Source organism: Garra rufa, chromosome 14, assembly GCF_049309525.1.
Source record: "Garra rufa chromosome 14, GarRuf1.0, whole genome shotgun sequence".
NCBI lineage: Eukaryota > Metazoa > Chordata > Actinopteri > Cypriniformes > Cyprinidae > Garra > Garra rufa.
Window position 1 is genome coordinate 8,694,638 of NC_133374.1, and position 12,369 is coordinate 8,707,006.

A 12,369-nucleotide genomic window follows, 5' to 3' on the forward strand; every position below is an offset into this window, starting at 1 on the left:
GGCGTTTATTTAAGGATAAGTTCACTTCTAGAGTAAAAATTTCCTGATAATTTCCTCACCAAGACGTTTATGTCTTTCTGTCTTCAGTCAGAAAGTAATTAAGGTTTTTGAGGAAAACATATACAGGATATTTCTCCATATAGTGGACTTCAGAGAGAGCCAATGGGTTGAAGGTCCAAATGCCCTGGCATCATGTTTCCTTCTGAAGCATCAGCAAGCGTTCAAACCTTCTGTAATAGTTGCATAATAGTTGAGTCCCTCAGTCGTCCTCAGTGTGAAAAGATGGATCTCAAAACCATAGTCATTGTTGGAATTTAAGGGTTCAAATATGCAAAAATGCTGAAAAACCAAAGAATTTGTGGGACCTGAAGGGTTTTTCTGAAGAACAGCAGGCACTTTAACTGTTCAGGACAAACTTCAGTCGCAAAGAAATTAAGGTTTTTGAGGAAAACATTCCAGGATTATTATCCATATAGTGGACTTGGCCCAAATTGCAGTTTCAATGGAGCTTCAAAGGGCTCTACACAATCCCAGCCGAGGAATAAGGGTCTTATCTAGCAAAATGATCGGTCATTTTCCCAAAACAATAAAAATGTATATACTTTTTAACCACAATATTGGACGATTTTGAAGTTTGAGGTGAACATGAGATGGATTTTTTTTTGCCCTACCTTTTTGAACCAAATACACAGACGAAGAACTAACCACGCATGACCTTTCCGACATGATTTTTACGTAATGCATAACCTTGCTGGTGCAAGATGAGCATTTGTGGTCAAAATGTATATACATTTTTATTGTTTTAATAAAATAACATTGTTTAGCTAGATCAGACCCTTATTCCTTGGCTGGGATTGTGCTGGGATGGTGGTAATCTGTAGATTAATTGTAGATTACCACCATTTGGATGTGAATATGACCCTCTTTCTTATGTAAATAAAATATTATGATGATCATTTTTGTAATATTTCTCAATCTAACAAAAAAAAAAAATACTGAAATTAGTTGGCACCTTGCGTTACGGGTGTCCCAAATTCAAATCCCAGCTTGAGGATTCTGTGCTTCGAGTCACTTAAGACAAAACAACACAAAAAGTTTGCATACACCTTGGAGAATCTGCAAAATGTTTATTATTTTACCAAAAATAGGAGGGATCTGAACAGTTAAACTGTCTGCTGTTCTTCAGAAACATCCTTTAGGTCCCACAAATTATTTGGTTTTTCAGCATTTTTAGTGTATTTGAAACTTTTCCAACAATGACTATGATTTTGCGAATCATCTTTTCACACCGAGGACAACTGAGGGACTCATATGCAACTATTACAGAAGGACTCTCACTGATGCTTCAGAAAGAACCATGATGCATTATGAGCTGGGGGTGAAAACTTTTTGAATTTGAAGATCAGGGTAAATTTGACTTATTTTGTATTTTCGGAAGCATGTAATTTTCCTCTGTAGCTTCTGAAGGGCAATACTAAATGGAAAAAATATATATTATTTAGGCAAAATAAGAAAAATTGACATTTTCATTCTGTTCAAAAGTTTACCTCCTGTAATAGTTGCATATGAGTCCCTCAGTTGTCCTCCGTATGAAAAGATGGATCTCAAAATCATACAGTCAAAAATGCTGAAAAACCAAAGAATGTGTGAGACCTGAAGGATTTTTCTGAAGAACAGTGGGGAGTTTAACTGTTCAGGACAAACAATTTATTTTTATAAATTCTACTATTATGTAAATGTATTTTTTGTGAAATATCTTAATAAGGTCAGTAATAAATTAAAAATAACATGCATTTTGTATGATTCCTCTTATTTTGGTGAAATATTTAAGGTGTATGTAGACTTTTGACCTCAACTGTACATGAAATGTAAACGTCCTTTTCATAAATGAACGGAAGTGAATGCAGCAAAAATTTTATTGTGAAATCAACAACACCAACGACAGGCCTAAACGTTGTGTATTTTGATTACTATGCACTTTACAAAACTGTAAATGTAAATATATTGCGAGACAGAAATTCAAACCAGAAGTTTGAGGAGAGAATAATTACTTTGTCTTGACATCCAATCCAGTAAAACGGCAGTTTCAGCAAAACCAGAGGAGACGGATACGGGTCATTGTGCTGCGGTTGACAGTAATCAAAGACAGGAATTAGTTTCCCAGTTAAATGATAAGAAAAAAAGGACCATTAACAGTGAGGAAGTGACAGAACGGGGGTTGATGAAGAAGAGCGACTCAAAGCAAGAGAGAGAGAGAGAGAGGACGGGGGTGAAATGCTAATTTTCGATGTCTGTTCCGAGCAGCTGGCTTTGGTATGGATGACATGAATGATGAATTGTGCTGTACTGGTACCACCAGCCTCTCTGCTTCCATTCCTCATTACCGTGAGTGAGAGAGAATACAAAGAGAGGGGGGAAAAACAGCAACAGCAGCCAGGGATGTTTCCTTTAATTAACCCACATACCAGCACATCTCCAACAACCACAAATGGCAACACACACTCGTGTGTTTATCTGCCGCAGTCGTGGGTTCAAATGCAGCGCCGGCACAATGAAATCAAACACTAAGCGTCTCATGCTCCGTACACACAATTAAAAGTCAATAGTCAAGCGTGAGCTCATATCTTATCGCTATGAGAACCGGCGATAAAACGGTGCAGACGGGGTGTTAATATTGCAACTGTAGAAGGCAATCATTTCCTCAAATAAATGGGGAAAAAAGGGGAAAATACATTTAGGCGAAGCAGGTGAAAAATGAGAAGGAAAAAGCCATGAAATTGGGAGAGAGAGGAAAAGTTGCTTTGCTGGCGAAATAAAAGGGCTAGTCATTATTTTTCAGCCTTGCAGGCTGCAGAACTGTGCGTGTGTGTAGTTTACTCAAAGGGTCAGAGTAAATGAAAACACAAGCCGGGTTATGGCATAAACACACACACAATCGTTTTTCAGTGAACACAACAGCTCTGTACTACACAAGTCTGTCTCTTTCTCTGGGTTTGGTTTTTCGTTCATGGTCTGAATCCAAGCAGTACCCATGAAAGAATAAAACTATGCTCTTAAAAATAAACGTTCTATTAAGAACCTTCAACATCAATGGAACCAAAAGGTTCTTTAGATTATTCAGTTGTTCTTCAGACTAATAATAAAATTTTTTGTTGAAAGGTTCTTTGGAGAACCAAAAATGGTTCTTCTATTGCATTGGTGCAAAACTCCCCTTTTGGAACCTATATTTTTAATTACATTGAATGTTTAATTCTGATTGGCTGACGAAGGCTTTGAGGTGTGCGATTATTTTAGGGAAACGCACAGCGACAGTAGATCCAGGTAGGTCTCGACTGCCCACTTTGATTTCAGTTATTTCAAAGGTCCATAAAGCCTAAAAACCAACAACAATGACCAAGCAAATAAATATAGTAAATAATAGGATAAAAATGTCAAATTATGTTCATGTTTTATTATGTACATAAACCATACTCTCCCGCTATCTCTCCCCTTACAAACGCACATACATTTGAGGTCAGAAGTTTACACACACCTTGCAGAATCGGCAAAATGTTAATTATTTAACCAAAATAAAAGGGAGCAAAAATAAAAAACATTTCACATAAAAGATGTTAGTCCACAAGAGAAACTAATAGTTGAATTTATAAAAATGACCTCATTCAAAAGTTTACATACACTTGATTCTTAATACTGTTGTTACCCACAGCTTTTTAGTGATAGTTGTTCATCATTAGTCCCCACTGTTTTTCAGCATTTGTGTATTTGAACCCTTTCTAACAATGACTATGACTATCTTGTCACACTAAGGACAACTGAGGGACTCATATGCAACTATTACAGAAGGTTCAAACTCTCAATTTGAAGATCAGGGTAAATTTAACTTATTTTGTCTTCTGGGAAACATGTAAGTATCTTCTGAAGGGCAGTACTAAATGAAAAAAAAATATTTAGGCAAAATAAGAAAAATGCACAGATCTTCCCCTGCTGAAAAAACCAGCATATGCTGGTTAGGTATGTTTTGGTGCTGGGATGCTGGTTTTAGCTGGTATATGCTGGTCCTTTGCTGGTTTATGCTGGTCCCTTGCTGGTTTATGCTGGTCCTTAGCTGGTTAATGCTGGTCCTTTGCTGGTTTATGCTGGTCATGTTGCTGGTCAAGGACCAGCATAAACCAGCAAAGGACCAGCATTAACCAGCAACATGACCAGCATAAACCAGCAAAAACCAGCAAGGGACCAGCATAAACCAGCAAAGGACCAGCATATACCAGCTAAAACCAGCATCCCAGCACCAAAACATACCTAACCAGCATATGCTGGTTTTTTCAGCAGGGTTTTCAAAAGTTTACATTCCTTAACGCAATTTGTGGAATCTGAAAGATTTTTTTCTAAAGAACAGCAGTAAGTTTAACTGTTCAGGGCAAACAAGGGCCTTGTGAACAGCTATCACTAAACAAACAAACAAACAAACAACAACAACAACAAAAAAAAAACCACACATCTGTGGATCATTCAGGTAACAGGAATCAAGGGGATGTAAACTTTTGAATGGGGTCATTTTTATAAATTCAGCTTGTGGACTATATGTAAACGTCTTTTATGTGAAATATCTTGTTCAGGTCAGTACTAAATAAATAAAATAGGTTTTATGCATTTTGTATTATCCCTCTTATTTGGTAAAATAACGTTTTGCTGATTCTGCAGGGTGTATGTAAACTTTTGACTTCAATCATACATAATGTACAGACACAGGTGCATACACGGAAACATACACAAAGCAATGTGACGATTTTATCAGTAAAACAGTTTAGCAAATAAAATGCTACGTGTAACTTCTTACTAATAATGGCGCTGTTCTTGAAGACGATGAACTTGAAGTTTCGCTGTTTGCAGAAACGCTGCCAGACGAACTATTGAGAGACTATGGAAGGCCAAATGATTCAAAAACACGTGAATTTTAACAACGCGTATTAAGGCGTAAAATAATGTACCGGAGTTAGCAACTGAGGTGTTTCATGAGATGCATAAGAAATGAATCCTTGTAAGAGCGTTTTAACGACAAAAACCTTACAAATGTTTTTTAAATACAACATCTGAACAATATTTGAGGTGTGGTAACCGCAGTACAAGCAAAATCCGGACCTCCGGTGTGTGTTGTAATAATTAAACGGTCCATCATCTATTATTCCTTAGATATGTGACCCTGGACTACAAAAGTCATGTCAAGTCAAAAGTCATAAGGAGCACAGGTATATTTGCAGCAATAACCAACATACATACACAAAATCAGGTAAAGATATTAGGATAAACGATATTACGTATTAGGTATTAGGTAACGATATTAGGTAAAGATCATGTTAAAGATATTTTGTAATTTTTTTTTTTATCAAAACCTAATTTTTGATTAGTAATTAGTTCATTTGGTCAACTTTAAAAGCAATTTTCTCTATATTTAGATTTTTTTTTTTTTTTTGCACCCTCAGATTCCAGATTTTTAAATAGTTGTATCGCAGGCAAATATTGCCCTATCCTAACAAACCATATGGAAAAGAAAAAGATCTTTATGACTGGTTTTGTGGTCCGGGGTGACATATAATCACTTTGAAATGTATAAGAGGCTGAAAATGCAACTTGCAAAACATTCATTGTTTTTTTGGGGTGGTTTAAGTTCTACAGTATGTTCTACAGGAGAAAAACAAGTCATATTGGAATGACATGAGGGTGAGTAAATAATGGCTTTTGGATTTAGTTTAATATTACCAATAAATGCAATCTGTTTTTACCAACTTCCTGTAATGATGTGGCTTTTGACATCTGTATTACATCTTCAGCATGAAGGAAACAGCATGTTCTCGTAGCCCAAAAATTAAGTCTAGTCAGCTGAATGTCAGATTTAGATGAGTTACACTAAGAATTTAGTGTTTTTGGCAGGATGGATGGGTCATTTTTTAATCTCATTTATCAGACCTCTGATCTAAGTGCTTCAAAGACACATTTATCTGTCTGAACGACTTAAGGTAAGTACTTCGAATGAATGTGCCAAAAAAGAGAAGAATGAAGAATTATTAAGTCTTTAAAGCTCTTTTTCCATCCATCCATCCCCTACATACAATATATAGAAGAAAATTCGAGAGATTTCCTTCAAAAGCTCACAGTTTTGATACATAATCTACATTTCTGTAAAAACACACATGTAGGGTATTACAGTACAGATGGAAATGGGGGCAGAGAAAGAGCATGTGCCATTAAAAAAACAGTATGTGTCCCATCTCTGGAAAGGATTGATGACTTTTGTTGCCATTTCTGTATTTATCATCCTTTTGTAGCCTTTCTGTTGAGAAAACAGCGGGAGGTTGTGCATACAAATGATAAAAAATGATCTGAGCGTCTCGAATTCAGCCGATTCAGCCCGTGAAAACAAAGCCTCGGTGTGAAACGCAGGAGAAACACCCCACAGACATTGATGCATTTTTCACAATATACCTTTATTATCTTAATAAATACAAAAAAACAACAACACTGTGATGTTTAAAGAAACAAGTATTAAAAAAGACACTAAAATGCATTAGACATTAGAAATATCAATATTAATTTTGGTATGTTCTGTAAGTGACATCTTTGTCTTATGGACATTTAGTGTACCGGCATGTTTTCAGATGTAAGAGAAAGGAATGGAGATCCACTGTCGACAGGGCCAAAAAGGAAGAGAGAGAGAGCATAGCAATCCATCAGGTACAAGGGGTAGAGAAACGTTTCAATAGCGAACATGGAATGAACTCTCTTACGTGAGGATGCATATGAATATATACATTTATATACACCCACATCAACACCACCGATATAGATGTAAAATCACCTGAGATACTCGTTCGCACCTCATTATTCCAAACAGCTGGACACTAGCGTTGAAATGACGTGATTTCCGAGAGAAAGACACGGGATGGGATGTCGGCCCGCTTCGGGAGAGCTCTCCTCAGTAACGTCGTACAAAAACGAAGACGGAAATAACGAAAGAAAACAGTCATTTCACCAAGAACTCCTGAAATTTCCACAGTAAAAAATATCCTTTTTGAGCAGCCTTTTGTACATCTTGTTTTCTTAATATATAGTCATATATGTAAAATTTTCCTCGAGCAAAAAGAACCAACTGGACTGGTCGGTAAGCGTACTGTAATGTAGTGGCCAAAGACAGTGGAAACGTTTTCTGGAGGTCTGACCGACGTTTTACAGCACACACCGAGGACGTGGAAAAGATATTGCCGTATTTAAGTCAAATGCATAATGTTACTGGCTTTAGCTCGATAGTCATTTTGTGATTACAGGACGAATATCTGAATCAAGATACCAGTGAATGTGGATTTATGGATCCTAGTGATTCAGTGCCCTGCATAGGTAAAGTAGAACTTGAAAACAAGGCTTTGGGACATTGTCAGAAATATAAAAAACAAGATACGTTAAGTGCTCAACGAAAATTTTAAATTAAGTTACCTGAATTGATCCTCCACTCGTGATTTGAGACTTGCGCGGAATCTCAAGACAATTGACGTCTACAAGACCTCTAGAGTAAGGCAGAAGAAGCCTCACAGGAAGGCAGGGGCGTTGTAGTCTTGTTCATATGGCTTTTAAATTACTCACTTTTCAAGTGCTTGTAATCAAATTTTGAGTGGAGATCAAAAAAATCAAAACTCCCAATTGAACTATTCACCTCTAAACATTAGCCAAGTTGGTGTCTATTAATTTTGCTATGCTCAGATGGACTAAATTAAATGCTAGAAGCAAGCGACAAAAAGTAAGCAGGGGAAAGAGGCAAAGTTGGTACCTGTAGTCCAGTGTAGTTCAAAGATCTGACCTAAATATGTTCCGATTGGACTAGATTGAGTGTTATTAAATAGTAGGGGCAGCTGGATGTGTTGAAAACGGAACCACTTCGAATACATTTCCCTGCAAACAGTTTCCCAACCCGTCGGAAAGGGTCCGGTTCCTCTCGCGGGAACCCCACTGCCAAAAGTCTTTCGGCCGGCATAGACGCAGGCATATCTTAATATATCTCTGTACACGGTTATATATTTTCTTATCTCTAGTTACAGTACAGAAACTCCCCTTCACATTTCCTTTCCTCCAATTCTTCATGTCAGCAGGAGCTATGGTTTTGTGCTTATCACCAAAATTGCAGTGCAAAAGAAATAATTAATTATAATAATTATTATAATGACAACAATTAATTCATGAGAAGTATTAACAAATGATGGATGACAACATAATTTCTATGGCACCACAGCCCATCAATTCACATATTGTACAAATGACCAACAGCGTAAGAGGGAGGAGAGCGCGGAAATAGAACTCGGCTTGCATAGCAATGCAATAACAATAATGTCATTTTCAATCTCCGATGTCAAGAATATATTTACAGGAAACTCGATTTCCTTTTCACAAGTTCACCAAAGCCGGGCGACTCAAATCTCAGGCCTTCCATCGTTTTTTTTTTTTTACTTTCGTGCCAACGTTTTTCTTTTTTCTGTGAATGAATAGTTTAAGGAGGAAGGTGAGGGATGTTGCGGATCTTGTGGGTTGCATGTCCATCTTTACATCACATTTACAGTTTGTCCTTTTCATATTTTTTTCTTGTTTTTTTTCCTTCTTCCTTCCGACGCTTCATGAGTCCATTGCACCAAGCAGGTGAGGCATTTCCAGAACAGATAAAGGCATTCTCCAGTTTCCATCAAAAAGGCTCACTCTGTAAACAATACAAAGAGAACATGCCAGTTAGTTAGTTCTTTATACCACTGGAAAACTTTTAAACCAACAAGTTTCAAACTTGGACTCACATAACTCTCCAGAGTACTGCGCATTGGTCCCCATGTAGCTGCTTTCGCCCTGCTCAGAGCGCTGGTGCTGTCCCCTTGTCCCTTCACCTTTACGAGGACCCGTTGACCCTTTTGAGGAGGCCGTCCCAGATGAGCTGTGGCCCCCGGGAGATGGGAATGATGGTTTGTTGTATGGCAATATAGCCTCTTCTGAAAACATACAAACATCCAAACCATACACTTAGTGGCAAATAAATCTTTTTTAGCTCTTCCAGTTTGGAACATGTTCATGATTGGTTTCTTTTTGACTAATACCAAGGTGACCAACTCTTGCCAGCTTTGACCAAACCCTACTCATTAGCAATATGCTCCAATGGCTAAACGAATCTCCACATTGAATTTTAAGATGAAAATGAAGACATATGAGACCAAAGCATACGGGTTGCCCAACCCACACCCCTCTCTGTGACGAGCCAGATCCAGGCCTGGTTCTTTATGCTTCGTTTGGGCTGGAAACCCAGAATGGTGGATCCTAATGATCAGACAGGCACAGATGGAGCTCGGCTTTATTGCAGCGTGTGTGTGTATACAGTGAAAAACGAGGGCTGGAACGATTAGAGTACATCTGTGCAGCTAAGTGTGCCTCCTGTCTGCTGGTTCCTGGAGAAGGCCGGTGTTGGCCATGGAAGAGCTCACTAAGAGGGGGAGACAAGGCAATCTGTTTGCTCCAGCTTGGCCTCCTTACAGCAGGCACCGTAAATGAACGCCAAGGGTCCACAGCTGGTGCTGTCAAACATCTGCCTCTGATGACCACGATAGCAAGATAATATTTTACGGACCTGCTCTACTGAATTAAGAGCATGTTTACTCTGCCAGGCTGATTTAACTCATATGGACATGTAAGATCAGGCTCAGGGCTTTCATGAAGACATATTTCATCATCAATTTAAAACACCAAAAATGCAATGCATTTCTGATGTCCATTAACCTGCTTAAAAAAAGCAGCTGGTTTGGACCGGCACTAGTTGGTAAACCATTCAAATTTTGGAAGCTGGTTGACCATATTGTTCTTCTGGACAAGTTGGCTGACTAAAGTGGTCTTGGTGCTGAAGACCAAGTCCAGGCATATTTTATTTAGCACTAGTTTGGTGGTTGTCTAGTAGGTGAACCATTCAAATTTTTGTTTTTCTGTACAGGCTGGTTGACTAACATGGTGTTGGTCCAGGCATAATTGGTTAGCAGTAAGTTTGGTGCTGGTCTAGTTGGTAAACTATTCAAAATTTTGGAAGCTGGTTGACCGAATTGTTCTTCTGGATAAGCTAGTTGACTAAGGTAGTCTTGGTGCTGAAGACCAAGTCCAGGCAAAAGTTGGTTAGCACTAGTTTGATGCTGTTCTAGTTGGTGAACCATTCAAATTTTAGAAGCTGATTGACCAAATTGTTTTTCTGGACAAGCTGGTTGACAAAGGTGGTTTTTCTGCTAAAGACCAAGTCTAGGCAAAAGTTGGTTAGCACTAAGTTTGGAGCTGGACTAGTTCCATTCATTTGCAAGCTGGTTGACCAAATTGTTCTTCTGGACAAGGTGTTTTTTTGGGCTGATGACCTAGACCAGGCGTAAGTTTGTAAGCATTACTTTGGTGCTGGTCTAATTGACTGATTGACTGAACAGTTCCTTCAGGACAAGCTGGTTGACCAATGTGGTCTTGGTGCTGAAGACCAAGTCCAGGCATGAATTGGTTTGGAGCTAGTCTAGTGAACCATTCAAATTTTGGAAGCCGGTTAACCAAAATGTCTTTCTGGACAAGCAGGACATTGGCCCTCCAGAAGCAGGATTAGACACTTCTGGCCTGTGCTGGTTTGGATTCTTAGAAGCTGGCTGACCAAGAATCCCTTGTTGGACAAGGTGAACAAGTGAAACCAGTATTCAAAATCTAACACTGATTTTAATGTTGTTCCTCCAATTTAAGATATCACTGTGTCAACAGAGCTAAAGGTAAACCATCAATTGTCCCTACCTGAAACAGGACCATTTTTCTGCCCTCTTCTGCTCTCCTCTCCTCTCTCTATGGATCCCAGTCTCTCCTGGGCTTGTTGGTGGCGCTCCAGTGAGGTTCGGGCCTGCCGGTCCAAGGAACTTTTCATCTCCTCCAGGCTCATCATGGGTTGCCTCTCCAAGGAGGAAGCCTTCCGGTCAGCGGGGTTGGGCATGTGCCTCGCACCCTGGACACGGGCTGTCTGGCAGGGTGGAGGCTCTGGTGGAGGAGGCAGATCTGGGAAAGAAGCAAGAAGGGCCATTTAAATTCAAACAATAGGTATGGCATTTATCATCATTTGACAGTAGGTGTCTTTTGTATCTACATAAATGCCCTCAAAAGGGTAATATTGATTTCATTCTGTTTGATAAATGATTATAATGGCTTGGATATTAGCTATTGTTACATGCATTTGCTTATGACCCCATCTGTCTCCTTTAACCAATGCTGACTTTCACATTAATTCAATAAAACATGCAAGAGAGCTCTGCTATCTACTGCTATCTTTTTGGTCTTCAAAAGTGGTCTAAATCAAAGCAATGAATCTGTGCTTCAACTAAACCAGGTTTTGGAATGATCTATTAAGTAAAAAATGGACTAAGCCTCACCATCAGCGCTGGCATCGCGGCGATGCGGGGCAGTGCCAGGGCCTTTGTGTTTGCGGGTGGGCCTCGCTGCCCGCTGGTGACCCAGGCTATGTGTGCCCACCGTGCTTCCATCTGTGGAGAACGGGCTAGCAGGACGAGGTCTATGAGGTAGACCTTTATCTGCAGGGAGAGAGAACCTTGGTTAGCCCATAATGTCATCGAAACACTACTCACAGAGATGAAAAACGAATCTTGAAAGGGAAGCACGACAGGATGCTCAGGAGGAGGGCGGATAGCTTGTTAGTTTGATTCAGAAGCAGGAGAATCAATCAATACATTTCATTTCTATGGCAAAGCCTGTTGGAGAAAAGGTTTAATATTGTGGAAATGGTTTTATGAAGATCATTATAGAGTCAGAAACGAGGCATGAAGTCAAACCCGAAGTGTAATAAAGGAATCTGAAGACATCAGCGTCATTGTGCATTGTAAACTGAATCACTTCACTGAAAGCCAAAGACCAAAACCCTGTTAAATGAAAACAGCCGTCGCTAGCCAAATCCACCAAGCAAAATCCATACAGATGTTAGTATTTGCACCATGCTGCTTCACCAAGAGTTTTCCAACATAAATTCAGAAAGCAGAAAATAAGCATCATTCTGTTAAGAGTGCGCCATATTGCAGTCAGGAAACGCCAGACTTCCAGACTCAAATTCCTCCAAACCGACCTCTCTTGCTTAGACTGGTGCCGTCCAGACGGTAACCAGCCTTGTCTGCGGCTGCCACCAGGGCTCGTGCAAAGCTGCAATGGGTGAAGAGCGAGCCGTCAGAGGAGCTGCCGGCACTAGACCTTCTGCTGGAGAAGTTTCTGTCATCATCTTCTGAAGCCGAGCCCCAACCGTTCACCATGGAGCCTGGAGGGGAGCGGCCATATGGGTGTTAGACTGAC

The 12,369-nt window shown here is 39.5% G+C and overlaps 1 protein-coding gene across 5 annotated transcripts in view; it reads right to left on the bottom strand.

Moving 5' to 3' along the window:
• Window positions 1–6,463: 6,463 nt before the first annotated feature.
• robo2 (roundabout, axon guidance receptor, homolog 2 (Drosophila)) overlaps window positions 6,464–12,369 on the bottom strand; it is a 67,245-nt gene continuing 61,339 nt past the window's right edge. For 4 of the 5 annotated variants that reach the window (XM_073817303.1, XM_073817301.1, XM_073817302.1 and 1 more), the window contains 5 exons: window positions 12,149–12,334; window positions 11,445–11,603; window positions 10,819–11,073; window positions 8,826–9,014; window positions 6,464–8,734 (listed from right to left, as the gene is read on the bottom strand). In XM_073817303.1, the coding sequence (XP_073673404.1) occupies window positions 8,733–8,734; window positions 8,826–9,014; window positions 10,819–11,073; window positions 11,445–11,603; window positions 12,149–12,334 (791 nt within the window). In that variant the 3' untranslated portion in view covers window positions 6,464–8,732. The remainder of the gene's footprint in view (window positions 8,735–8,825; window positions 9,015–10,818; window positions 11,074–11,444; window positions 11,604–12,148; window positions 12,335–12,369) is intronic. The other variant, XM_073817305.1, reaches the window with a different exon arrangement.